Source organism: Cygnus olor, chromosome Z (genome assembly GCF_009769625.2).
Source record: "Cygnus olor isolate bCygOlo1 chromosome Z, bCygOlo1.pri.v2, whole genome shotgun sequence".
Lineage (NCBI taxonomy): Eukaryota > Metazoa > Chordata > Aves > Anseriformes > Anatidae > Cygnus > Cygnus olor.
The window spans coordinates 61214878-61239072 of NC_049198.1; the positions used below are offsets into that span (position 1 = coordinate 61214878).

The following is a 24195-nucleotide window of genomic DNA, read 5'->3' on the forward strand; positions in this document are numbered from 1 at the left end:
CAGCAGAGGCTGCTGAGCACAGCGCACATATTTAGTAGGAACAAAAGGGTGGGAGAAGGGAGTGTTGGTGCGCTTTACACTCTGACAAGCAACCTGACAGCTGTAGCTGCTTCCAGCTAAGGGGCACCCGCTGGTGGCAAGAAGACCTGCCCTGTTTTGTTTTCTGTCTGAACGGGGGACGGTTGGAATGCCCCTGTTAATCGTAATTCATTTGTTTCAAGCCCTCTCCCCGACAACATTCTTAATTTCTATTTTTTTTTTCTTTATGAGAGTTTTTTTTTTTAATGGGCCTTTGTTTCATTGTTTCAGTATTGTAATTAATTAGCAGACAGTTCAAAAGGCTCAAAAGTGCTAGTGCTTCCTGATTTATTGTTGTACAACATTTTTTCAAAAGACCTACTAGCTGCTTGTCTGTAAATTTGAAGATACCATTTTCATGAGTCATTGGTTTAAAGGTCAAAGGCAGGAAAGTCTTATAGCACAAGTGGAGTGACCTCTACAGTTAAAGGTTGTTTAAGCTTTTTTGTTTGAATCTCCTTTTCTCAGTAATTTGCATCCTTTCAACACTTCCACCTTTCAAACTGAATTTTCTGTGACTTCTTTACTGTAATTTCCTCACTATCACCAACATGGCAATTAATTTGGGAAGCCTAAATGTGGACATTAGAAACCAAACCCTCATGTAAAAGAAAAGAGGGAATGGCCTCAAGTTGTGCCAAGGGAGATTCAGGTTGGAAATGAGGAGACATTTCTTCTCAGAAAGAGCAGTCAGGCATTAGAACAGGTTGCCCAGGGAGGTGGTGGAGTCACCGTCCCTGGGGGTGTTTAAGGAAAAGTTGGACGTGGTGCGTAGGGACGTGGTTTAGTGGGTGACGTTGGTGGTAGGGGGATGGTTGGACCAGATTATCTGGGAGGTCTTTTCCAATCTTAATGATTCTGTGATTTTGTTTATATACAAAACATCCCTGCCATCTGTAGCTTGGGAGGCAGAGCCTTTGGGGAAAGATTGTTTATGTGAAAATTGGCGTTGATTTGATCAGATTATGAACCTTCTGAAGAGTATGCTGAGCCTATGAAGATTTGGCTATACGCACTTGATTTTACATCCTCAGTAGCTGTAATAAGTTTGTGTGAGAGAATAATTGGGCAAGTTGTGTCTGGTTGTTTGAAGCCATTATAAAATACTCTTTTAGTTTGATTCCCTTTAAATTAGGATAAAGTAGGCATTGAGGTTTTTATCCCTTTGACTAGCAGGAAGCTCATGTAAAGAAAAATCAAAAAATACAGGCAAAAAAAGAAATTGTCAGTTATTCATATATGAAATCCAGTAAGGGAATAGGAAAGCTTTCAGTGTGTATTATGCTGTGTAATTGTAAGAGGACAGAAAAATGTTAAATGACCTTTAGGTGTGGCCTTTTAAGTGCTTAGCACTGCAATGTGTTTTCTTTTTGTATCTCTTGACTGAAACTTCTGACACTATATGGAGTATTACTCCTTCTGCTTGTATATAAGCAAAAATAAGCAGCAGTGCCAGGAGCTTGGGCTATTAAAAATGTTCCTGACAAACTGTAGTGTACCGCATAGTAACCCTAGGAACAGTATTCTTCTCTATTTTTTTATTTATTTATTTCTATTAGCTTCTGCTGTATTTCCTTACCCAGAGAATGAGAGAGACTACATGGTAACATGCATGCAGCTGTATTTCCAAGTAACAGTCCATTTCACTAATTGCATTTAGAGGTGGAATCTGCTTGCCTGGGAACGAGTGGCAACATTAGCACTAACATCTCTGCAAGGAGGATACTACCTGGAAAGTTAGATAGGAATTCTGCCTGTTAAAAGCAGTTTTAATTGTATGTGTATTCTTAGCATGTTGATGTCCCTTCCTTTTGTCCATTAGCAATGAAATGGCTATTTCCCTTGGAACAGTAAACCACCCTCTATTATCTGATGCCTATTTGGTAAATTGAGCACTAACATCATATGTTACATGATTGAAAGCAGTGTTCTGAGTGACCCTTAAAGAACTCTGTTCTGGTATTGTGATTTCACACTGTAATGTTCACACTGGAATTTTCACAGCACAACTGGCACAGCCACAGAAACAGACTGTAAGAGGAAGTTTGTTTCCTCTGGAGGCATAGTCTCAGCATGGTAATATTTTTTGCATCTAATTACAAGTGTATAATTTTATTGTTGTTGCTGCCTCTAACAGATGCATGGGTGGTCTTCATACTTCACAGTGAAAATGATAGCACTGAAATAATGGGTGAAGTTCCATAAATTCTCAAGACAAAATTAGTCCTTTTTTGTGGCTGTATGAGGCTTAACTATCAGGAGACAAATTCACCCCAGGCCAATTCTTACTTTTTTGATCAATGTAGTGAAGTTAGGCTTACTGAGCTTTTCTGTCTCATTGGTAGAGTCAAAACAATAATTAAGCAATGTTGCCCTGAATGTGGGCCTTTGTAAATTCAAAAGGAAATTTGCCTTCTAAATCAGCAATTTAAGGCCAAGAAATTACTTAATCTCAGGATTTTGTAAGATTTCTTACAGGCTCGTTTTGATTTTTATACCAGCCAGAAGGCTGGTAAAATTGTTAGCAAAATGAAATTCTGGACATGATCTGAACTCATTGAGATAAAAAATAGGTATGGATAGTACATATGGTGGCATAAGAGCCCCTCTGCCTTGTAATTACATTTAACAACTTCAAGTGCTTCCAAGAAGAGTCAGGCAAATGTAGTACTACTTTCAGAATTGAATGGGGGATGAGAGGAGAAAAGCAGGTTGAATCACTTGAGGATCTTCCAGGAACCAAACCTTTGATAAGTTTAAATATATAGGTCACAATACCTTTTTCCTCTGTCCTGTTTGTCCTACATCTGTATGGCCCATAGGTGTTTTGAATCAGATCTTGCCTCTATGGTACAAAGAAGTCACTGTGCTTACTTGTGTGAATGGAGAGTAGCTCCATGGATGAGGACTATGGCACCTGTGTTGTTTCTTCTCATAGTTTAAGCATCTTCAGTGTTTTATTTTAGAGAAGGTCGTCTAATCTGGAAACGGAAAGTCAGTGTACTAGACTAATTTGTTTTAGTCGTTGCTAAATTTGTAAAGCATTCTCTGAGAAACCAGGCTATGAGCAGAGAGGAAATATTATTTTGAGATTGACTCTCCTTTTAAATTAAATCTTCATTTGAAAATAACCTCGTGGCTTGCTTGAGAGCTGAATTGCAGAATTCATTGTTTTTCAGTATAAGAGCAGAGCATCACTACAAGTCTTTTGAGTAGTGCTATGGTGTAAGTCAGGCTGCACTTAGAAGAGCCAGTACTTCCAAGATGAAATCCTATTACAGCCCTGTTGAGATTCTTTGATATCTTTATTGGTTTGCCACTGTGGAAGTGGGCTATGGTAAATCTTGTTTTCTTGATTTAAGGACAGGAAAGGTCATGTTTCTGCTGAGTTCTCTTGCAAAAGATTTTGCACAGCTCTCTTACAAAAGAGTGTCTACAAATTTGTCATGGCTGTATGTAGCCTTTGCATCTGGATGTACAGTGAGGCTGTATCTGTGAAGTGGGTGTGAGTGGAGCAGTGCCAGGACAAAACTGGCAGCTGGCTGCCAGAGCATGCCTCAGCCTGCGAGCACCAGTGGAACAGTTCTGTTAGGTTCCTGAAAACTGCACGGGAGCTGTGGTCCCACGTGTGCTTCCCACTGCATCTTCCCAGGGTGCTGCCAGTACCCGTCACTGATGAGTACCTTCTCACATTTCCTCCTGCTTTTGCAGTTTGGGCTGTTCCCTAGCTTGCTTCTGTCAAAAACAAACAAAAAGTCCAAGTGATCCAAATGGCATGTCTATTTGAACCAAGCGTCCAGATTGGTTGGGATAAAAGGTGGCTGCATGTGTGGTTGTGTGGGCAGTTTGGAGAAGAAGGCAGTGATTTCCAGAGGAGGTGAGGTGGGGCTGGTGATAAGGAGCTGCGTTTGATGCCTTAGTTTCAGTCTAGTTCAGTTGCAGGTGTGTGACTGCAGCATATTTGGGCATTTAGACTGACGTTTTCAATCTCCTGGTTAACCAGAGGAATTTATTCAACAACAGCAAATATCAAGAGACATGAGCATTTAGAGTCTTTCTTCTAGATGGTCACCACTACTTCATGTGTAATTCTCTCCCCTTATTTCCACCAGATCAGTGATTATTCTTACCGTTACTTGCATTTGTATGATGCTAATTCTGTGCAGTGTAATCTTTCACTGAAGTGCCTTTTTCACTATTTTTCCCCATCTAGTGCCATATTCAGTGTTACCAGAAGAGGTAGAATATAGGCAGAAAATTTTCTCCAAGAATCTCCTGTTCATTTGACAGATTATATATGTAGCCAAATCTTTTGTTCCCTGCTGTAGACTGACAGTTTTGCCTCTCGTTTCTGTGGATTTATCAACCAGTTACTGAGGAGAGGAAAATATTTCCAAATTGATAGGAAAATGTGTTGTGAAACCGCAAAAATGTAGCAAAGTCTCCAGGGTAGGCCATGTATCTGGAACAACTCTTTCAGGGTTTTCATTTTATTGGGGGAACTAAGTAGATTTCATTAGTGACAGTACCTTTGGAAACCTGAGTGTGAAATCCTTGTATCTTTTATTGCCTTGTCCTCCAAGTGTCCATACAGACCCCCTCATTATCAGTATTTGGAGGTTCTCAACTGCCTGTCTGGTGGCCAGGCACTCCAGAGTCTCCAGGAGGAATATCACAGAGTAAGGAGGAGGGAGGCTAGGGGTGTAGTGGTAGGAGCTGGAATGGAGTCTCTTCATGCAAGTGAGTTGCACCCAGGTAAAGAATATTCACACCTCTGTTCTTCCAGGGAAGCCGTTTTTTAGGGGGAGGATGTTAAGCCATGTCTCTAGGGATTTTTCTTGCCTCTGTTTCCACACTTGTCACCAGGCTTTAGAAAACTCATTTTCCAGTTTAGAGATTGTTTTGGAGCTGGCACAAGACAGAAACAGCTTTGTTTTTATGGCACTCTTGAGTGCAGAACACTTCTATGGGAATATATTTATTGGCCTGTTGATTGCCCTGTGTGCCAGGTGTAATAGTTACGGTAACCCGTACTAATAGGTGACCAAATGATTCTTTGTGCAGGTGATTTAATTTGATTGATTCTGTGCTTATGTGACAAATCTGTGCTGTTGAGGCAGCCAGCTGGTGGTGTGATTGTGAAAATGGGGTGCTGCTCTCCTAGTCTTAATTTAATGCACGTTAGCTAGGTTTCTGTGAGCTATCCCATGACAAGGAAATAAAAAAAAACACCTTTTTGGAAGGGAAGAAGAAGCAAGAGAATGTAGGTCATCAGTAAGGGAGTAGTCTCTTTCTTGAGTGCCTGTGTTGTCAACATGAGGTTAGAGGAACTCATGAATTTTGGCTTTCTTGTCCTTCTCTTCATACCTGTGATATGATACTGTGAGTAAGGTGTGTGACACGAAACTGTAGGTTCTTAGTAACCAGTATATATTGATGAACGTTTAATGTGAACTTGTTCCCCTTGGGTACTCTGACAGTGCAGAGAAGCATGTGGCCGTAACAAATTACCAAAGGGTTAGTCTTTATTCAGTATGCCAGAATTTTCATACAGATGCTTGTGCTTGTCGTAACTTGGATTTCAAGTTACTTTCATCTCAGCAAGGGAAGCATAAAAAGCACAAGAAGTGTATTTTGGCAGTCACCTCCATTAGTACAGGGGGCTGAAAGCAAACCACCATGTTTCCTGGTTAATTGTTGTTAACCTCTGGTGGAGCTCCTGACAGTTTGAACTGGCACCAGCCCCGGGTTCTCAGTGCTGGAACTTCCTATCCCGAATCTGTACATAAAGATATCTTGGGAGTTTCCATGATGACGGCACATGCTGTTTTCAGGGTAGCGCAGGGATAGCTTGAATGACCTGGCCTGAGAAGTGTGCCTTAGGTAGTTCTAGAAAGAGACAAAGATAATGTATGAGGCAAGCTAGTACAGTAGCCAAAAGAACATCAAGACTGGTTTGCTTTTTGTCTGTCCTAATTAAAGACCTAAAGAGATGTGTTACTAAGCCACAACTATGTACTGGGCAGAGACCTGAGTGTTGTTGCTTCCAGGTAACCTGAGCTTGGAGAAGTGTGCATAACTGGAGAAAACGCTTTGCTCTGAAGGGCGTGGCTGTAAATCTCATGCAGTTAGAAAGTGAAGGCTATCTTTGGCATGCCCACAAAGTCTACGACTAATTTAGGGGATATTAATGTTGCCTTTGATTATCAAATCAAAGTTCAGTAAAACGGTGTTTGTTCCCAAGATGTTAACTTTCTGAAAAGTCACTGTATATCAGTTAATTAGCGATGTTTATAGGATCGACATGTTGTTAAATAAACAAATTAGACATTAATTAAAATATAAGTATTATAGTCTTAAAATATACAGTTATCTGACCTTTTTAAAGATGTGGCTTATGTACTACTCTGTGCCACTGCTATAATTAATTAGAATGAAATCTAATAATGAGAATGTTTACTCTCTAATGAAGCTAAATGTGGAGATCTCTTTCCTGTTTGTCGCTGCTGTTACAATGAGCGGTGTATTAAAATCCTCAGTCATCGCGGTTAAATAAACTTGTTACTGACTGGAGTTTTGCTCTGCAGATTAGGAGTTCTTTGCTGCCCATATTGCTCTTTAAAGCACAAGGATAGCCTAAAATGGCTCCAGATCATGATGTATGGCTGCTCTTGTGAAACTACAGCTGCGAATCTAAGAGAGGATGTAACCATGCAGAATCGCTCTTTTAGATGGTCATTAGCGCTGCATAAGTACAAGCCTCTTTTTCAGATAGCATTTATTCTTCACGGTTCTTCTACTAGTATTTGATGGCAATGTCATTTGCCAAGCATTGAATAACAATGAATGTTTTATTGAAGTACAGTATTCTGAACCAGTGCTTTTTAAGCTGTTTAAGTGCTTAATTTTCATTTGACTGCTCCTTTTCATGCAAATGTGAGTGTAGCAGAAAAAGCCAATACATTCTCCTCTGTTGTGCTGTTGTGATGTGCTGGACTAAGCTGAAGGCGTGTGTGTAGGAGAAGGAAGCACAGCTTAATTTGTCGTATTTATCCACTGGCATCCTGCTCGATCTCTAGTCTTCATTCTTCGTTTTACTTAGAACGAATGGGTGCAAAGAAAAAAAAAAACTTTCTGTGTGATACTAAGGAAAAAGCAAGCCAAGAAACAGTCTCTTCCTTGCCCCCAAACAGATGGAAGACCAAATTACAGATTCCTTTTATGGCAATGAAAAGAGGAATTAAGTCTAAATAGTTCAATGCTTGGTTCTTTCATTCTTCTTCCAAGGATCTCAAAGCAAAGTAGTCATTAGGAGTTCATTTCTGAAAGGCAGTTTTTTATGTGGTTAACACCTACAGCTATGGTAAGATTTTTCGACAGTCTAGCACCTACTTTTGCTATTATAAGAGAATCTGAGGGGAAGCCATGCACCCAGTGTGCTTTGTTCTTTTGAACATCTGGCCCGTTGTTTTGATTCGTGAGCTATTCTGAAAATCTGCCATCAGTTCTGTGTTTTAAGTTCTAATTAAATATAGTATGCAGGCTGGCGATAAGCTTCATAATAGCAATGCTGTCGCCATTTTATAGACAGTGAAATTGAGATGGAAAGATTATGGAGTTACTGGACATTACCGATATATTTCCATACTGAATAGCTCCATCAGAAGAGGCTTTTAGAGCCCAAATTCACATCCAAATAAGTACATCTTTTATTTCAGCCTTTCAGGGTTTTAGAACCACAAAGGAAATTGACTGCACTATGGCATGGAACTTAGTCACACTATGCCATAAGCACGGACAGCATCCATTCCTACATTATCACCAGACTCTTTAACATGATTTGGGTGGGTGAATTAATATCATTTATTTTGGGACAGATGCTATATCCGTTTTGCAGGCAGTAACAAATACTGTGCAGACTTTAAGTGTTGTTACACTGATTTCAATAGAATGCTCGGTGATTCTCTTCTAATTTTAAACAGTAATGAAAGCAAGTAATCAGTCTTAAGTAAATACTCAAACTAATCCAGATTATGGTAGTTTAAATACTTTTTCCTTTGCCGTGTGAGAGTGAAGAATTTTCTATTTTATGTATATTGAGATTGAAGATGTTTGTGTTTATCTGAAGTTTTTCACCCTTTTTTTTTTTTTAATGGAAAAGTTAGCATTCAGTGTAAGCATGTATCTGAAATTTTGTGCTTGTATTCAAAGATCCACCGACTCTATCTCTACCTCAGATGACTTCTTACACATTTTCCAAGGTAATTTTTGGTGTTCATTTTTCTCATTTCTCTGTCCTCACACACAAGTATGTCTTTGGGTATCTTGCAGTCTTTTTTTTTTCTGCTTGACCATTAGTCATATTGGTACTCTGGTGATAAAGGAAACTTTCTTCTCAATGCATTTTTAACAGTACAGTATCAGGACCTGTCACATAAATATTTTGTTGACATCAAAGAGACTATGTAAAAACCTACAATTTTGCAGAAACAGATTGAATTGTATTTCACCCATTTCAAACACAAAAAGGAAAGATGACTACATTGTTTCTAGTGTCTGTAAGGAGTCTGAAGTGCTACAAGCCAGGTAGTTTCATTTTTAATGTGTATCACTGTAAGGTAATTAAGTGTTGATAGCGTTTTCTACATTTTCAGGCTGGGTAGCTCCTTCAAAATTGAAAAGTAAGTATGTTGTCATTTTTGGTATCTGAAAGTAGTGTTCGGAACTACTTTGAGAGTAGGCTTTGAACTAAAATACCATATTACACATTGAGAACTGTTGTCAACCAGTGCGCTTTTTGTTTTATTGTTGTACAGTATTTTCTTTAACTCATTTAAGAGTTGGTGCAATAAGAGGGAAAGTAAAAGTAGCAGAGGTGTAATAAACGCTGGTTTAATTTTTATAGCACAGTACATTATAGAACTATAAAACTGTGTGATTATCTAAGTCATTAACACTGTCTTAAATCAAATAAGTGTTTAGAGCCTGACACAGTGCTGAAAACCAGTGTATCAGCAACTTTCTAAAAGTGAATTTGAACAGAAGCCAGTGTTGCTTGGAAGAAAGATTCTGCCATTATGCATCATCAGGAGCTCAGTATTAGGGATATCATCCAACTATTATCTTCTCAAGCATTCCCTGTTTTACAGCGCTCCTATCTATATCGTTTTCACACTTCCTTGAACTGTAGAATGTAAAACCCGCAGAGCATTTGTGCAGGATCACCACCAAAAAAGGGTTACTTGATTTAAGTTATGCCATGCACTTGGTTTATGAAAGTTTTTGTTGTCACTAGCTGTTGCATCCTGAATTTGTTGATAGCATGTTAGGAGGCATAGCAGGAGCAAATCTAAAAGTCATTAGTCAATTAAACTCTTTCTATTTTTGTTAGGACCTAGCTGATCCAGGCACCATATTATTTGTTTGTGCTCTTAAACCGTTTTTTTTCAATAATGATTTAAGAGATCCTTAATTGCCTGATTTGAGACATTTGGGGTGTCCAAGACTTTTGTACACAGACTGCTCGTCACTCTCTGTAAATGATGTCTTTTAAGTTGAAAAGTTAGAAAATCTTGATGATTCTTTGAACTCAGTCTAAAAATAAATAAAGTCTCTCTCTCTGTAATTTGCTAGATGCTGGAAGGCTACTCCTGTCAAACCTTACATATGCCACTTGGCACACCAAGTTCCACATTTGGCATTAGTCTGCATTAGTTCATTCAAAATTGAAAACAATGTGAGAGAACGCTTGGAAGATAAATTTCCTGTCTTGGCCAGCTGAACAAGAACATGGCCTCTTAATAAAGCTAACATATTTTCATTAAAAAAAAAAAAAAGTATTTGATCGGCTGCACCATTGTTGAATCACTTTCCTATTTTATGATACTCTTATGGAGGTTAGCAATTGGTTTAGATGACATCTCCCCAATAAATGTTTTCCCAGGTAAGCTTTTAAGCAGCTAATGCAAAATCACAAAATCATCTCAAAATCGGCAGTGCTCATAAAATAATAGAGATGAAGCACAAGAGAATACACTGAAATTAAAGATTTAGGTTTTTTGAAGGTGGCCTCTCGCAGCATGGAGTCCCTGTTAGACATGAAAAAGACATACATCATTTTTGGACATGTATCAGTGGACATGTTCCCCAACTGTGTCTAGGGTAACATACAAAGTATTTCTAAAATTCTGTCAGCTGTTAGTCTGTGAGTGGTAGATTTTTGAGGACCTGGTGCTGTACAGCAGGCTGTGCTTTCAGGCACAGCTTTCACTAGGGGAAGAAGAAAGCACAAGCCCAAGTCAGCGAAGGCCTGTGACGCATAATATGGAGTTGTCAGGCATCGGGGTGCACCTGAGATGCGACAGGTCTCTGTGGGCAGCTGCCACCTCCATGCCTGTGCCAGCAGAAGGTTGTGAGGGTCGTCTGTGCCCTTCAGTGCATGTGTGAGGCCTGGAGGGGGTCTCACCTGTGGAAACTGATCTCAAACTGAGCTGTCGCGTCCTGCTTTCCCCTGGGCCTGGCGTGTCAGGATGAGTCCCACCAAAACCAAGAGACAAATCATGGAGCTTTTTGTCAGGATCTGAGCCGTGCACCTGCTCAGCTGTGGGAACACAAGAGCTGATGGAAGACGGCAGCCTCAGTTAAAACTGCTACGGCAGGTGTCCCTGCAGCAGTGACGGCCGTGGAGGCTACCACCAGTGTGGTTATCCACCCAAACAGGGTCCACCCAAACAAGGTCCCTGTGCTCCTGCTGCTCTGCAGTACGAATCCACTGCTCAGGAAGGCTGCTGCCTGTGTGCCATCCTCTGCCAGGATGGGCAGCAGGCTTGGTGAAAGCGGCTGACGGGGACAAGTGTCTGGAAGAACAGAGCAAAGTGCAACTGTTCAGAGTGACTGTTGGTCAGCGTGTGTGCTGGGGGTGTAATTTTTGCGTTACAGGCTCCAAGCAGCAGATCCAGCCTAGGAGGTTCCTGCCTCTTACCTGCCCTTTAGTTAATTGCTGGCAGTACCTGAGCTAGAGCATGGTAAGGTAGCTCTGGAAAGGCCCCGCAAACCGAATTCCCTCCTTCACAGTGTACCCTAAAATACAGCATTGGTGGAATTGATCAGAGAGGCATGCTGTTAGACAACTCTTTGCATGTTTAGACCCCTGGGTCAGGTCCAGACAGGGATAACTGATGACAGGATAGTGAGTGAACCGAGCTCAAAGACTAACCAGTTCATTTTACAGCATTTCAAGTGCCAGTGGTAGGCTGGTTTAGGTCCATCACGATAGCCATGTTTGCATTTTTACAGAGATGTAATAGCTTTTGTCTTCCTATATTCTCATGTTGTTTCTCTTCATTTGCATGGAAGAAAAATAAACCTCTTGTCAGCCACGCTGCATACAAGTCAGAAAGAAAGGCACGTTTGTGGGACCTTTTCCCACACCTTTGAAGACTGAAGTGAACCTGATTTGGTAGTATTTCTGCTTTAGCTTTTGTAAGTCATTAGTGAGACAGAGTAAATGGATGCCTGGAAGGCTGGCTAATTTGTTTATAATAGTAAATGGCTATGGCTTTGAGAGAAAAGCCATCAAACACTTCTGTTCTTGGATGTTCATTTCCAAGTATCTGAATAATGATTGAGGTTGTATAATTGATACATTCAGGAAAGGAATGCATAGAAGTTGTCGCCTTTATCCACAAATAGGGCTTTTGCAGCCTTTTACAACTTCCCATATGTTAATGAAAAACATTTTCTGAAAAATTGGCAGCTTTGCGCTTTGTAGCTGATGCCAGCTTTTTTCATGGACCAGTTCAAGGCAGAGCAAAGGGAAAAATGCCTTGTTTTAGTGCGTGAATTACTCTGACAAGCTTTCACATTGCCCCCCCTCTTATTAATATTCTTTTTGATGTGAGCTTGTAAAATAGAGGATTGGCTGTTAATCTCTGGGATCTCAAGGGCTTTTGGCAGTGGCCCATAATTGATGTGTTCACATGGCTGTTGTCTGACTACTGATGATTAGACAGCAGTGTTATCTCCTAGCTAAATCTGTGTTGCTTATAAATCACACTTGATAAACTGCAGTTTCATTTCTTCAAAGGATCTGTACATGTCTATATAGTTTGATAGAACTGCCAGAGGCATTTCATGATTTCATGACAGCTTAGATTAGTTTTATTCTTTATTTCAGTTGAGCAAAATATTTGAGTTTCTATCATGTGCACAGAAATGTTTCTTTTTGTTATAAATTCATCATGCTGTGAACAGAGTAAAAAGCACGTGTACAATTCAGGCAGAGCAGAGAATAGAAGGTGCGAGTGACTGTAGAATACCACACATAAAATGTGGAATATTTGAGCTAATGCTTTCCTTTGCTTTATTTGAACAGAAGGGAAGCTTCATTTGCAGCAGTTGTTGATCACTGCTGGACTGTAAAATAGTCTATGAGACAGCGTGTGAAAGGTGAAATTAAAGGTTAGACTGATGTACTGAAGCACAAGGTGTTTCAGTAACGGTATCTGGAATTTGTGGAGTGAAACCATGTCCTTTCCATGGCTCTGTTCTTCCTCAGCAAGACAGGAATGATAAGCCTTTACTGAAAGTCTGCAAACATAAACTTTTGTCTGTGCTGGGTGCTTAGAGAACATGCTAATGAGGATCCCTGGGTACTAAGGTAAAATCAGTAGGAAAAAAAATGTCTTCGAGGTAGGGACATGGGAAGAGGCATCTCAAGGTTGCCTGCTGCTAAGCCACAGGAAGAGCAAGCTTCACCTGTCTGTTCCAGGGCGTGTAACCAGATGATTTGGTGCCTATAGTGTAGATAGTTTCATGAAAGAGAATTAAAAGAACACTAAAGCTGGGTTTTTCCTCTCTGCCAAGACTGAATTGTCTCAAAACTGAGGCAAGTGGGTAAGTAAATTTACAGAAGTCTTCAGTGTTGACTCCAGATCTTATATTTGTCTTCATATTGCAAATTTAATCCTTTAGTTTCATTAAGGATTATTGGACACTTTGTGTCAGTGCCATATTCAGTGTACAAAGAGGAAAAAAAAATGCATTCTGAATGAAATAAGTATTAGCAGTTTCCTCCTCACAAGGATTATTTCCTCTTAAAAATCTTCACATAAAAAATTATTTGAAATGCTGATTACCCCTGTAGCTGGTAAAACAAACACTACAATCCAAATTCTGCCATTAGTTTTGCTTCAGTGAAACTACTCTGGATTTACACCAGAGTTAAGATATACACCAGTTGAAAGGAAAAAAAAAAAAAAAAAGAATTTTATAATAAGTTGACTTTCCCTAAGAGATTGTAAATATTCTGAATTGGGAGAGCTGGAGAGTTGGTTGGTTTTTTTTGTTGTTGTTTTGTTTTAATTTTTATTTTTTACTTTGAGAGTAAAACTTTTTTATTATTATTAACTATAATTCTCTAACAGCAGGTAGTTGTAGGAATAGCTAAATAATAATGATTCAGCTTCCTTTTCAGTAGAATTACCAGGCTGAAAATGGAAGCTGAAAGGTCATTTTAAACTTGTTTTCTTCAGTGAGCTGCTGAAAAATCATAAATGCATCTGTCCCTTTCTTAAAGGTAGTAATAATGACTTGTTCTTTAAATAGATCTGGGGCATGGTATCAGGTGCTTTGTAGTGTTTATAGCTAATACCATGAAATGTTGTATGAGACAGAGAGCGGAACTAACCAAGGCAGGATCCTACATTCTATGCAAAAGCCCAAGTGAGAGACGTAAGGCAATATTATAGGAAGATTCACCTGTCTCATCTAAGGGCTATCTAAATTAGAATTTTTGGGGTCAGTAGACATGGATAAATAGAGGTCCATGAAGTGAAATGATTAATATTCAGAACATGCTAAAAATATCATCTGTAAGAATCTAGTTAGACAAATAAAAAGTTTTTGTATACATAGACCATCAGGGAAGTTCAGTTCTTTGTCTGAGGATTATAGAGGTGAATTAATGAACCGAGGAATCAACAGCCTGAATCACCATGTACAGACTTAAAACTCACAAAGTAGAGTAGTCAAGAAATGGGTAGAAGGAAACAAAAATCTAATGCTGGCATATCGATGTGCAAGAAGTCAATGAAGCGCGAAGAAGCCTGACTAAAGGTACTCTTGCTCTCCTCAGAGTCTTGCTTTAGTCCGGATTTTGCAATGCAGATTCCTGGAAACAAAAATCGCAGAACTAGATTGATTCTTTATATCCCTACTGGAATGGCTGCAAAGGCAGATCTTCCACCAGAGCTGCAGTGACACTGACTAACTGAAACCATCTTTTGTTAGTTTTGTTAACTGCTGCTGCAGGGTTGTAGGGTTGTGGTAAGATTTGCTTGTAGAGGGAGTGAAAACTTGAAAAGAAATGCAACAGTTCAATGCATTTCTGTAAGGAAATACCTTATGTTTTTCAGAGTTGAGTCAAGCAAACACTTGTAGAGAAGAAGCAGTGATTGTCATTTTGTTTAGACGAAAACCATCATTGTCATAGTTTACCTCTTCCAAAAGGTCACAGAACTAGAAAAAGGTATACCTAATCCCTTACTAGGAAATACTGGTGCCTCGATTTTTACCGTATTTGGTCACATGACACTGTCTGGTACTGGAGATCATCTTGTGCACGCTCTCTGTAAATCCAAACAGTTCACAGAAATGTCTTTCTTGACGAGTGGAACAGTGTGTGTCTCTGCAGACAGCATAAGGGATCTTGAGAGAGGTTCAGTGCTGTTCATTCTCTGTTAAGGCTTAGCAAAACAGCTATGTGGTGACTGAAGACTGGAAGTGCAGACAGAGCTGCTGAGTAGGAGAAACCAACTTTCAATGGAGAAGGCTGCTCTAGAGACCTATGGGCAAAGTTATCTCAATAAATATGGTTTTCTTGGGCTGAAAGAGGAGAAATATCTTCACTAGAAAATTGCAGGTGGTGATCTGGGCATCCTCCCAGGCCTCTGCCAAACTTTGAATTGACATACAGTTTTTCACAGATGCAGCCCTTGGCAGAAGGATATCACTGGCAACTGTCAAATGCTCATCTTTCCCACAGTAAAACGGGTGAATGTCACCGGGAAATCCCAAGCATCTGAGCTAGAACAGGAGATACAAGAGAGGACAAGGTGGTTTCCGTGCCTGGTGTTCAGCACCATTGTCTCTGCATTAAACCCTACTGAAAGCTTTCAGTTCTCATCATGCTCTTCATTGTATGTTAGTGCTGTCCTAAAAAATATCACCTGTATAGTATTGGTGGAACAGCCAAAGATACAGTCCTATCCTGAGTGAGAAGGTCTGGAGGTCTGCATGCACAAAGAGTACATAACTATCAAAAGGTACTGTCTTTGCAGGACTGTGTTTGCTCGTTTAGCAGTTAATTGAGTGGCATAGAAAAAACTTGAATACAAGCAGTATTTTTTTCCCATTACAGAAAATAGCATAAGAGTTTTGAGTGGATTTTTTTTGCTTCATATTCAGAATACAGAAGTTATTCCAGATGTGAGTAATGTGCTAATGTACGGGGAAAAAAGGGCCATTTTCCCTTACAGTGTCTTTTCACTTGCTTTTTTTTTTTCTTTCTTCTTTTTTTTTTTGCTTCCCCAGCTTTCAGTTGAGTTAAATGGAGAAGTTTACTTTAGGTACAGGAAATACTTAGAGTCTCCATGTAGATGCTACTTGTGTTACTCAGTTCAACACAATTACATCTTGGATTTCTTGTCAATATACTACAATATTGGGAAAGCACATTTTATGGATTATTCTTGAATTGAGAATTTAAGTCTAAAATTTGGATGCAATTTAGGCAGTCTGAATCTCCTTCATTCTTCCTTAATATTCAAGCTCCTGTGATTCTCAAATAAGTTGACCAAATTAACTAATTTCCTTACTACCTCTGACTGTCCTGTATGTTGAATGTAGGGCTTGTAACAGATCTCTGCATCTGCGTCTTATGTTTCTTTCCTATATTCTAAACATGTCTTTAACAGCACTGACCTTTTTTCCCCAATAATTTGATGTAGAAAACTTGTTTTCCTAAAATGCCTGTATTAGTCAGTAAATATGTGTTTTAATAAATACATCTTTGTTATTAACCAGTATTTCAGAGGTATAATTACTTCTGAGAACAATTTAGTGCTATTTAAAAAAAAAAAAAACAACAAACATCAGTTCTGTTAAGTACAGAGTCAAAATTCTTCTGCATGGCTTGTTGAGTGAGTTTGAATGAAAGAAATACTGAATTGAGATCAGTATTGATATTTTTCAGATAAAACCAATATTCTTTATGGAGGTCATTTTTGTTACAGGGTAACAAATATGCCTAAGATAACAGAGTAGAATATGAAGGACTAGCTTTGTTTTAGATGTAAGTTCTTGTGGGGCAAGGGTTGTATGAGATGTCAAGAAGGGCAGACACACTCCAGAGCACACTAACATTTTGTCCATGTCAGATTCTCTCACATTTGTTTTCTTTCAAAGTAGTTTTCATTGATTTCGTTAGAATTACTTCTGATTTATGATGTTGTGAATGAGATTAGAATGAGGTCTTCTAGGGTCGTGGTTGCTTTAGAGCATTAAGGTAGGGCAGGCATACTTTATATAAAAACAAGGTAATCTCTCCTATACCATGAAATCTAGGAAAAACAATTTGGAGAGAAGCAAGACTTTCATATAGGCATGATTTCCTGTATTTCCTGCTTTTCATTTCGGACACATTAAGTAATAATAACTCTAAAGATCTTGTCAGTGTCAGTTTCAAGGTTGGAGGTTTCTCATTTCTTTCAATCTTACATTGGTGTCTTTTTTAAGGAATGATTTAGTTTTGCAAAGAGTCAGGCTTTGTTTTTTAGGTATACCCCAAATTAGGTCTGGAATAGGTTCTTGCATTGTTTCTGCTGCTGCAGATATTCCCACTCGGCAATGCCTGTAGTAAATGTTACTCAATTTAGAAGGCAATAATTTCTTGCAAGGGGTTATCCTGAGCCTTAAAGCTGCTTCTTAAACCTGGACTTTTCTCCAGTCTGTATATTGGTAGATGGAGTGAATGGCTTTTGGCATGTACATTTCAGAGTCATATGGTAACACTGCAGTGGTGTATAACCCTGTTTGGTCTTATGCTGGTAGACTCTATCTTCATGAAAATTTATCTTCAAAGATGTATCCTCATTAATGAGGCGAAACTACACATACTTTCATGGCTATAGATGTGATTGCACACTTCAGTGATTCACATCACATGGCCTGGCTGTGTGGCAGCTATTTTCTTGTTTGCATTTTCTGACTATGACAGAAACATTTCACACTTTAGACAGATGCCCTCTGAAAGTTTTCAAAGTTGAAACGAATGAAATAAATCATAGAATGGCCTGGGTTGGAAAGGACCTTAAAGATCATCTAGTTTCAACCCCCCTGGTCCTGGCAGGGTTGCTAACCACTAGAGCAGGCTGCCCAAAGCTGCATCCAGCCTGGCCGTGAACGCCTCCAGGGATGGGGCATAGATATGAATAGATACAGAATACATTCATGTGGTAGTATGATCAAATGTTATCTGCTTAAATCTCTGTAAAAAGGGAGTTTACTTTGAGTAATACTGTGAATTTGCTTCTGGTCAGATAAATAAATGGCATGGCGCATATGACCATAGATGTTCCTGAGATTTTGCTGCTCTTTGATTCATGTGGGTTTCCCATGGGAGTACATGAGAGAGTCTGTCCCAGAAGAACTTGACATTCTTCCACCCCTGAAGGAATCAGAGTATGATATGGCTGATTACAATAGTAGGATGCTGAGCACTTGCCCATCTAAGAAGTCCCCTCAAATCTGTGCGCTGCCTTCTCTGCGCTCGGCATTGCCCATAGGTCAGCAGGAAATTGTCTGCAAAGAACTCAAATATCCATTTGCAAACATGATTTTAGAAACTTACACTGCATTGGAAAGATGAGTTTTGATGATTAAAACTTAATTACAGCATCTAAAGTGCCTCCGTTAAGTGAAGGAAAACCCTGTTTATTAGAAGGTCTGCATATTAGAAAGTAGCTAGAGTGGCATTTCCTCTCTTATCCAGACCCTTTTCCACATACAGGCTAATGTCATGCTGCCACCAAAATATTTTTTGTCATGTTCAGATAGAGGAGCACTCCATGGAGCACTGACTACAGTGCTTGGCAGGCATTCTTCATTTTCTGTGAGCTTTCTGCTACCGAGAGCCATAGCTCTCCGATACAATCAAACACTTGGCAGTGGAAAGCTGCCATGAATAACACTCCAGCTTTGTAACCTTTGTTACTAATCAGCTCTCAAAAGCTCTTGGAATTAGGTGAATGAAGAAAATATTGCTTGAATATTTCAGTCTTTTCTGGAGCCCTTTGATTATGTGTATAAAGAGAGCATCTATGTAAATAACTCTCCTCAGATTTAGCTTTTCATTCTCATATTGGATTGTGTGATAAACAGAAAGGCTACTGCTCAGTACGCACCAACACCTGGGAATAATCATGCAGAAATAACAATGAGAAACTGCAGAGCGTCTATTCTTGACATTAACTTTCCTCAGTTTGACAGTCTGCCACCACCAGATGTTAGTCTTATGTGCCTGTTTTCCACTGGAGATGGCAGCCTTCCTGCCTCCCTCTTTGCCTCTAATAGCTCACATCAGTGCCCTTTGGAGGATTCAAGACAACAACCGTGTCACCACAGCTATCACTGAGAGCCTCCACTCCGCTCTGCTGGCATTACGGTTATCAAACAGGATGGGGTCGTTTTAAAACACGGAAAACTGAAGCAATATTTACGCTCTGTGTATTTTGTGGTATGAGTAAGGTCATCATACTCGTTGAAGCTCTCACGACCCTCAGGGAGAGTTAATGTCCACTGAGTTCTCAGCCAGAGGCTCAGTGCTCGGATGTAGCACAGCAGCAGCCCCTTTCTCTGCAGAAGCCACTCTTTGGCCTTGTCCCATAGGAGTCATTTTCGTGGAAAACATGGACATCTATTAGCAGCTCTAAATAAGCCAGAGCCAAGTACAAATATTTGTAACGAAGTTTGTAGGCTACGCTCTCAGATCCGTGCTTTCTTTTTAGCTGCTTTTTACCAATTACAAGACTTGGAAAATGGAAGACACATCTGCCTGTTTAGTCTGCATTCATTTAAAACATTTGCTAGTTTAATTTGATAATAGCAAATTTTCTTTTTTTTTTTTCCTCTGTCCTTGTGATGAGCGTGTTTTATGGAAGAATGATGTTGCATGCGGACTAGGAGATTTTGCACAGCATTACAAAACACCACGTAAACCATCAAGCAGGCCATTACTGCTAGACATTGCACGAGAGAACTGTTGCTCCTGGGGGCCATTTAGTACTTGATTTGCATGTGTGCACTCATGTCTGTGTTGCAAGGGATATGTGTTTGTGCTTAGACTTTGCAAGCACCATGGCGTAAAGAGTGAAGATACTGCTGCACCACTGCATTGCTTTGTGCCACAGTAACTGTTTGTGCTTGGTAGTGTTTTGTTGGTATTAGTAGGCTTTTACACCTAATGGATACTTTTAGTATTCATGTTGTGCTTTGATTTTTTTTTCCCCTTTGCTTTGTTCTATCTCTAACCTGAAAATTATTCCTAAATACAAAGGCCTATATGAAGTCCTATTACAGTCTTAAATTAGCAGAGCTCCTCCTCCCCTACCTCCTCTCCAGTGAAGAAAAGTTATAAGGGAAGAATGTGATTATAGGTCTCTCCTGTCTTCTCCCTGGTTCTAGTATAATCGAGATCACAGTCCAGGCTCATCATACAAAGATCATACTAAATGCTTTTGTTTAATATTTAGCTCACTCAGGACCTGCATGCACAATTACAAGTTGGCTCTCTGTTTTTATGAATAATGCTTAAAGCAAAAGAATTAATTGTTACAAAGGCCATTTACCTTTATCATTTTAGATTTCCATTTCATTTTCTCATTATCAAAAGTGTCCATGAGATGAGTGATCTGATATGTGATCCAAAATATATGTGATAGAAGGGTAATACTCTTTAGTACTTTCTTCTTGTTGCCTCCCGTTTGCTAATTGGGCTTTAAGACAATGCAGAATTAACTTTGATCTATGTTAAGATATATTTAAATGAGACCTAGATGACGATGTGAAGTGAGTCATCTTCTCTTTCCTGTTAAGCCTTCTTACAGGGGTCCAAAATTAAAAACAACCTAGACTCAAAGACATTTAATCATCAATTTGAAAGTAGCTAGAAAGCTATCTTTCTGAATTGTTGGACTGAAGAAGGATTTTGGGGTGTGGTGTCTATGGTCCAGTGGGCCAAATACACATGAATTTTAGGAGTTATATTTAATTGTTTTAGCTAGTTTAGTGGGTACAATCCTCATTTATCTTTTCAGTTTCAAAAGATCTTGTGACCATAGTAAAATACTAAGAACACTCAGGCCAGATCCTTGTACAGAAAATATACTACTGGGTATATTGAAAGTCATACAGCAAAGATAACTTCTGAAGTCCATATAGACGCATTGACTGTATATGAGTTTTCTGTGCACAGGCTGATTGTCTGGCAAATTGTATTCTTCCATGTATGCGTTTTGGAAGCCCTTAGATATTACGTGGTTTTGATAGATTTCTGTAAAAGTCCTCATCTGTTATTTCAAGTGGAAAGACGTAAATGTTATCTGTAAGCTGTTAGGTGGGTGATCCTAATGCATTTTAAGTGACTGGAAGACAAGAAATTATATTTGATGGCATTTGGGTATTAGAATTGTTCCAAGTACTAATTTCTAGATGATGCAGATGAAAAAAATGTCATTTGTGTGTCTTTGTTCTGTCTTTATAAATGTTTTTCTTTAAATAGAAAATGAAGTTGCCAGTTTGCAAAATTAATTTCCATCCACAAATCAGTCTCTGTCAGCACCGAGAAAAAAGTGTCCTCAATCCTTTTTTCTTAAAAACAAAACAAAACCCAAAAATGTTTATTTTATACTAGCTGTCTGTGACAACAGGGAATAGTCTTGTAGAAACGTAGCAATTTGCCTTGTTTAGCACGATAGATATTTTTGTACATAATTTTTCATGTGCAGGATTTGGGCTGATGTTGACAAAATTAAATTCATAAAACTGAAATTACCAATGGTACTCCAAATCCCTGCATATGCAAATGCAGTCCAAGCAAACTGGATTTTCTTTTGTTTGTTTTTAGCTTTTTTTTTTTTTTTTTTTAAATCTCACAGCATCGTTATAGTAAGTTTGTCTGTTGTTTTCAGGTTGATCCCCTGTTTACAGTGCCTGCACCTCCACCTCCGATTTCCAGCAGTATCACACCTCAGATTCTGCCTTCCTACTTTTCCCCATCTTCATCCAATATTGCAGCACCAGTCGAGCAGCTTTTGGTACGGACTCGTTCAGTGGGTGTAAATACTTGCGAGATTGGAGTTGTAACAGAACCCGAATGCCTTGGACCCTGTGAGCCTGGGACCAGCGTGAACTTGGAAGGAATTGTGTGGCATGAAACCGAAGAAGGTAAATTGTTTTTTCCATTAGGCTTGTCTGTTAGATACATTAACAAGGAGGAGATTCTGCCTGGGTACTGTGCAGGGGCTTGCTTGTCTATTGGGATATCATAATGTACAGTGGCAGACACAGCTGCTAGCTAAGCTAGTGGGTTTTTCTTTTAAAAACAAACGACAGGTTTTTATTTTTTAAGCAGTCATCTTTTTCCAAATGACCTGCCATGTAACCCCAATAAACAATAGAATTGTTTTGTATTTCTGTATTGAGAAATGCATATGAATAAAAATCTAACAGAATAGCATAAATATGCTGTTTAAATGCAAATCATGAGGAGAGTGAATATGAGAGGAGTGGATATGTGAATGTTTCAGAGGAAAACTTAGAAAGCTGAGTATTTTGGATATCAGATACTACGATCAAAAATTCTGCCATTATATAATAACGGACGCCCCAGAGACCCTTCAGAAATTCTGTTTGATACTGTGATAATCATTTGCATTTTGGTTGTTTGAAACGTGGTTTAAGAGGAAAACATCCTTGTTCTAAGAGAGATGTTCCATCTGGTGAAGAAGTGCTATCTAAGCCAGACTGATTTCTTTAATACCCTTTGAAGGCATTTGGCCAAGTAGGAGTGCTGGAGAGCTTCGGGGAATTCTGAATGTTGATTGGCTATGATTTAGAACAAAGTAGAAAGAGGATTATGCTGCGATATGCAGATTTTTCCATTTCGGTTTTCAGAAGCTCATTATTATTCTCTTGTTAATACTAAAAATACTGCATGTATCCCCTAAACTACTGCGGTTTTTGTTTTGACAGTACTGGATTTCTCCAGTTATAGCTGCGTGAGAGTCTCCCTTTGATTACTCTTACATTTGTTTTGAGGATCGTTTAATTGTTAGTGGTCTACCACCGTCAACAGTGAGAACAAGATTATTTACTAAAGGATGTAATGAAAGAATATAGCGGTGCATTGCTTCGTGATAAATCCTGACATCCTGCAGACATACGTTTAATGGCATTTGGTCCTTTGCAGTGATACATAAGACCTCACCAAAGTGTTCTGCACTGTCCTGTGAAAAATCAATAGAGTCAGATTTACTCGCTTGTATATGCTTTCATCCATCCATCTTTCTCTCTATATGTCTACAGCAGATTCATAAGGTAGATTGATCCTCTTAGATTGTTTTTAAAGCACAATATAAATTCTGTTTTAAAATATCCCTGCAGAGATGACTGCCCATAGCAACTCTAGTTTTCCTTGACTGGCCTGTATTAACCGGAGCTGGAATGTGTGGGCGTTAACTGTGGTGACATTAAAGAGCAGTAGCTGTTAATAGTGTTATTCTTGCTGAATAAACTAAACTTCTGACCCCCACTGAATTTAAGAAGCCTGTCTTGTTAAAGGTTTGGCACCAGAAATGAAGTTTTTTAAAAAAAAAGTGTGTTCTGGTCACGATGACATTCCATTTACCAGTTTCTCAGCACTCCACTGGTTTAAAAGCTCTTGTTATTTAATAGAAATTAACTCCCTTAACCTTTTCCCGGTTTGTCTAAAACAATTTTCTGAAACAACTCAGAGTTCAATGACGGCATGTTTAAGTGTAATGGTTTTGAATGTGCCTGTTTTCACAGCTTTAAAAATACTGTTTGGCAAGTCTACATCTATGAGTGAGTACAGTGATACATGCAGTGGGATTTTAAATGCTCTAGAACTGTAGCTAGAGTGTAGATTTAGCGACTGAAGATAATTGATAGGATTTTGTGTTGTACAGCTTGTACTATGGTCTTGTATTGTTTCAGACTCTGCTTAACTGAAGAAAATATCATAACTTGTATTCTGTTTTTCCTCCAAACCAGTGTTCACAATCAAGACTCTATTATGAAAAATGAGTTCTTGATCGGTTTTGCATTTTAATTGGGTTTTGACATTTGGGGCACACATATATGTATATATTTAGCTGTTTTCAAATTTTCTGACACATTCATGAAAGCAACTATGTAGCAGCTTGCATAAAGCCATTTCTGCCAAATTTTAGAAAACAGGGTGCAGATGGATCTTCTATTTGCCTTTAACAGAAGGATAATTATCAGATACTCGTTTTCTCCAGTTACGATTCTGACTTTCATTAGGCCAGAACACGACCTTATCTAAAGTTGGTGTAGATCCAGAATACTCTAACCAAAATCATTGTAGCTGGTGAGATACAAAACCATCTTGTTGTTCATAATGTCCAATTGAAATATGAATTTCTTTTGTGATACCCGTATGTTTTTTCATATTTACTCTCTTCACTGGTTTCCAAAGCCTAATAAAAACATTCATGCAGACTGACATCTATTTAGCTGTCTATAAATCAAATGGCTGTTTTAGGGAAAAAAAATATACCACTACCACCAACAACAAGAAGCTAAGGTATGAAAATTTCTGACCTTGGCTTGTGTTTTGAGATATTTGAATTGTTTTGTATCTGATTTAGCCACTCTGTAAGATGAGTCGTAAGCTGATTAGAATAGGCTTGTAGGATGTCTGCATAACCGCTATTGCATATGGGAACTGTGAACCAAATGTGCTGCTGAGCAGACATTGTATGCTGCAGCAGCTAGCATTCGGAATGCAAACACAGA

At 39.0% G+C, this 24195-nt stretch overlaps 1 protein-coding gene across 3 annotated transcripts in view; it reads left to right on the forward strand.

Moving 5' to 3' along the window:
• The window catches only part of ZNF608 (zinc finger protein 608), a 98508-nt gene that overhangs the window by 13785 nt on the left and 60528 nt on the right, over window positions 1–24195 (forward strand). For 2 of the 3 annotated variants that reach the window (XM_040541147.1, XM_040541148.1), the window contains exon 2: window positions 21324–21579. In XM_040541147.1, the coding sequence (XP_040397081.1) occupies window positions 21324–21579 (256 nt within the window). Of the gene's footprint in view, window positions 1–1994; window positions 2155–21323; window positions 21580–24195 lie in introns of those variants that run through there. The other variant, XM_040541149.1, reaches the window with a different exon arrangement.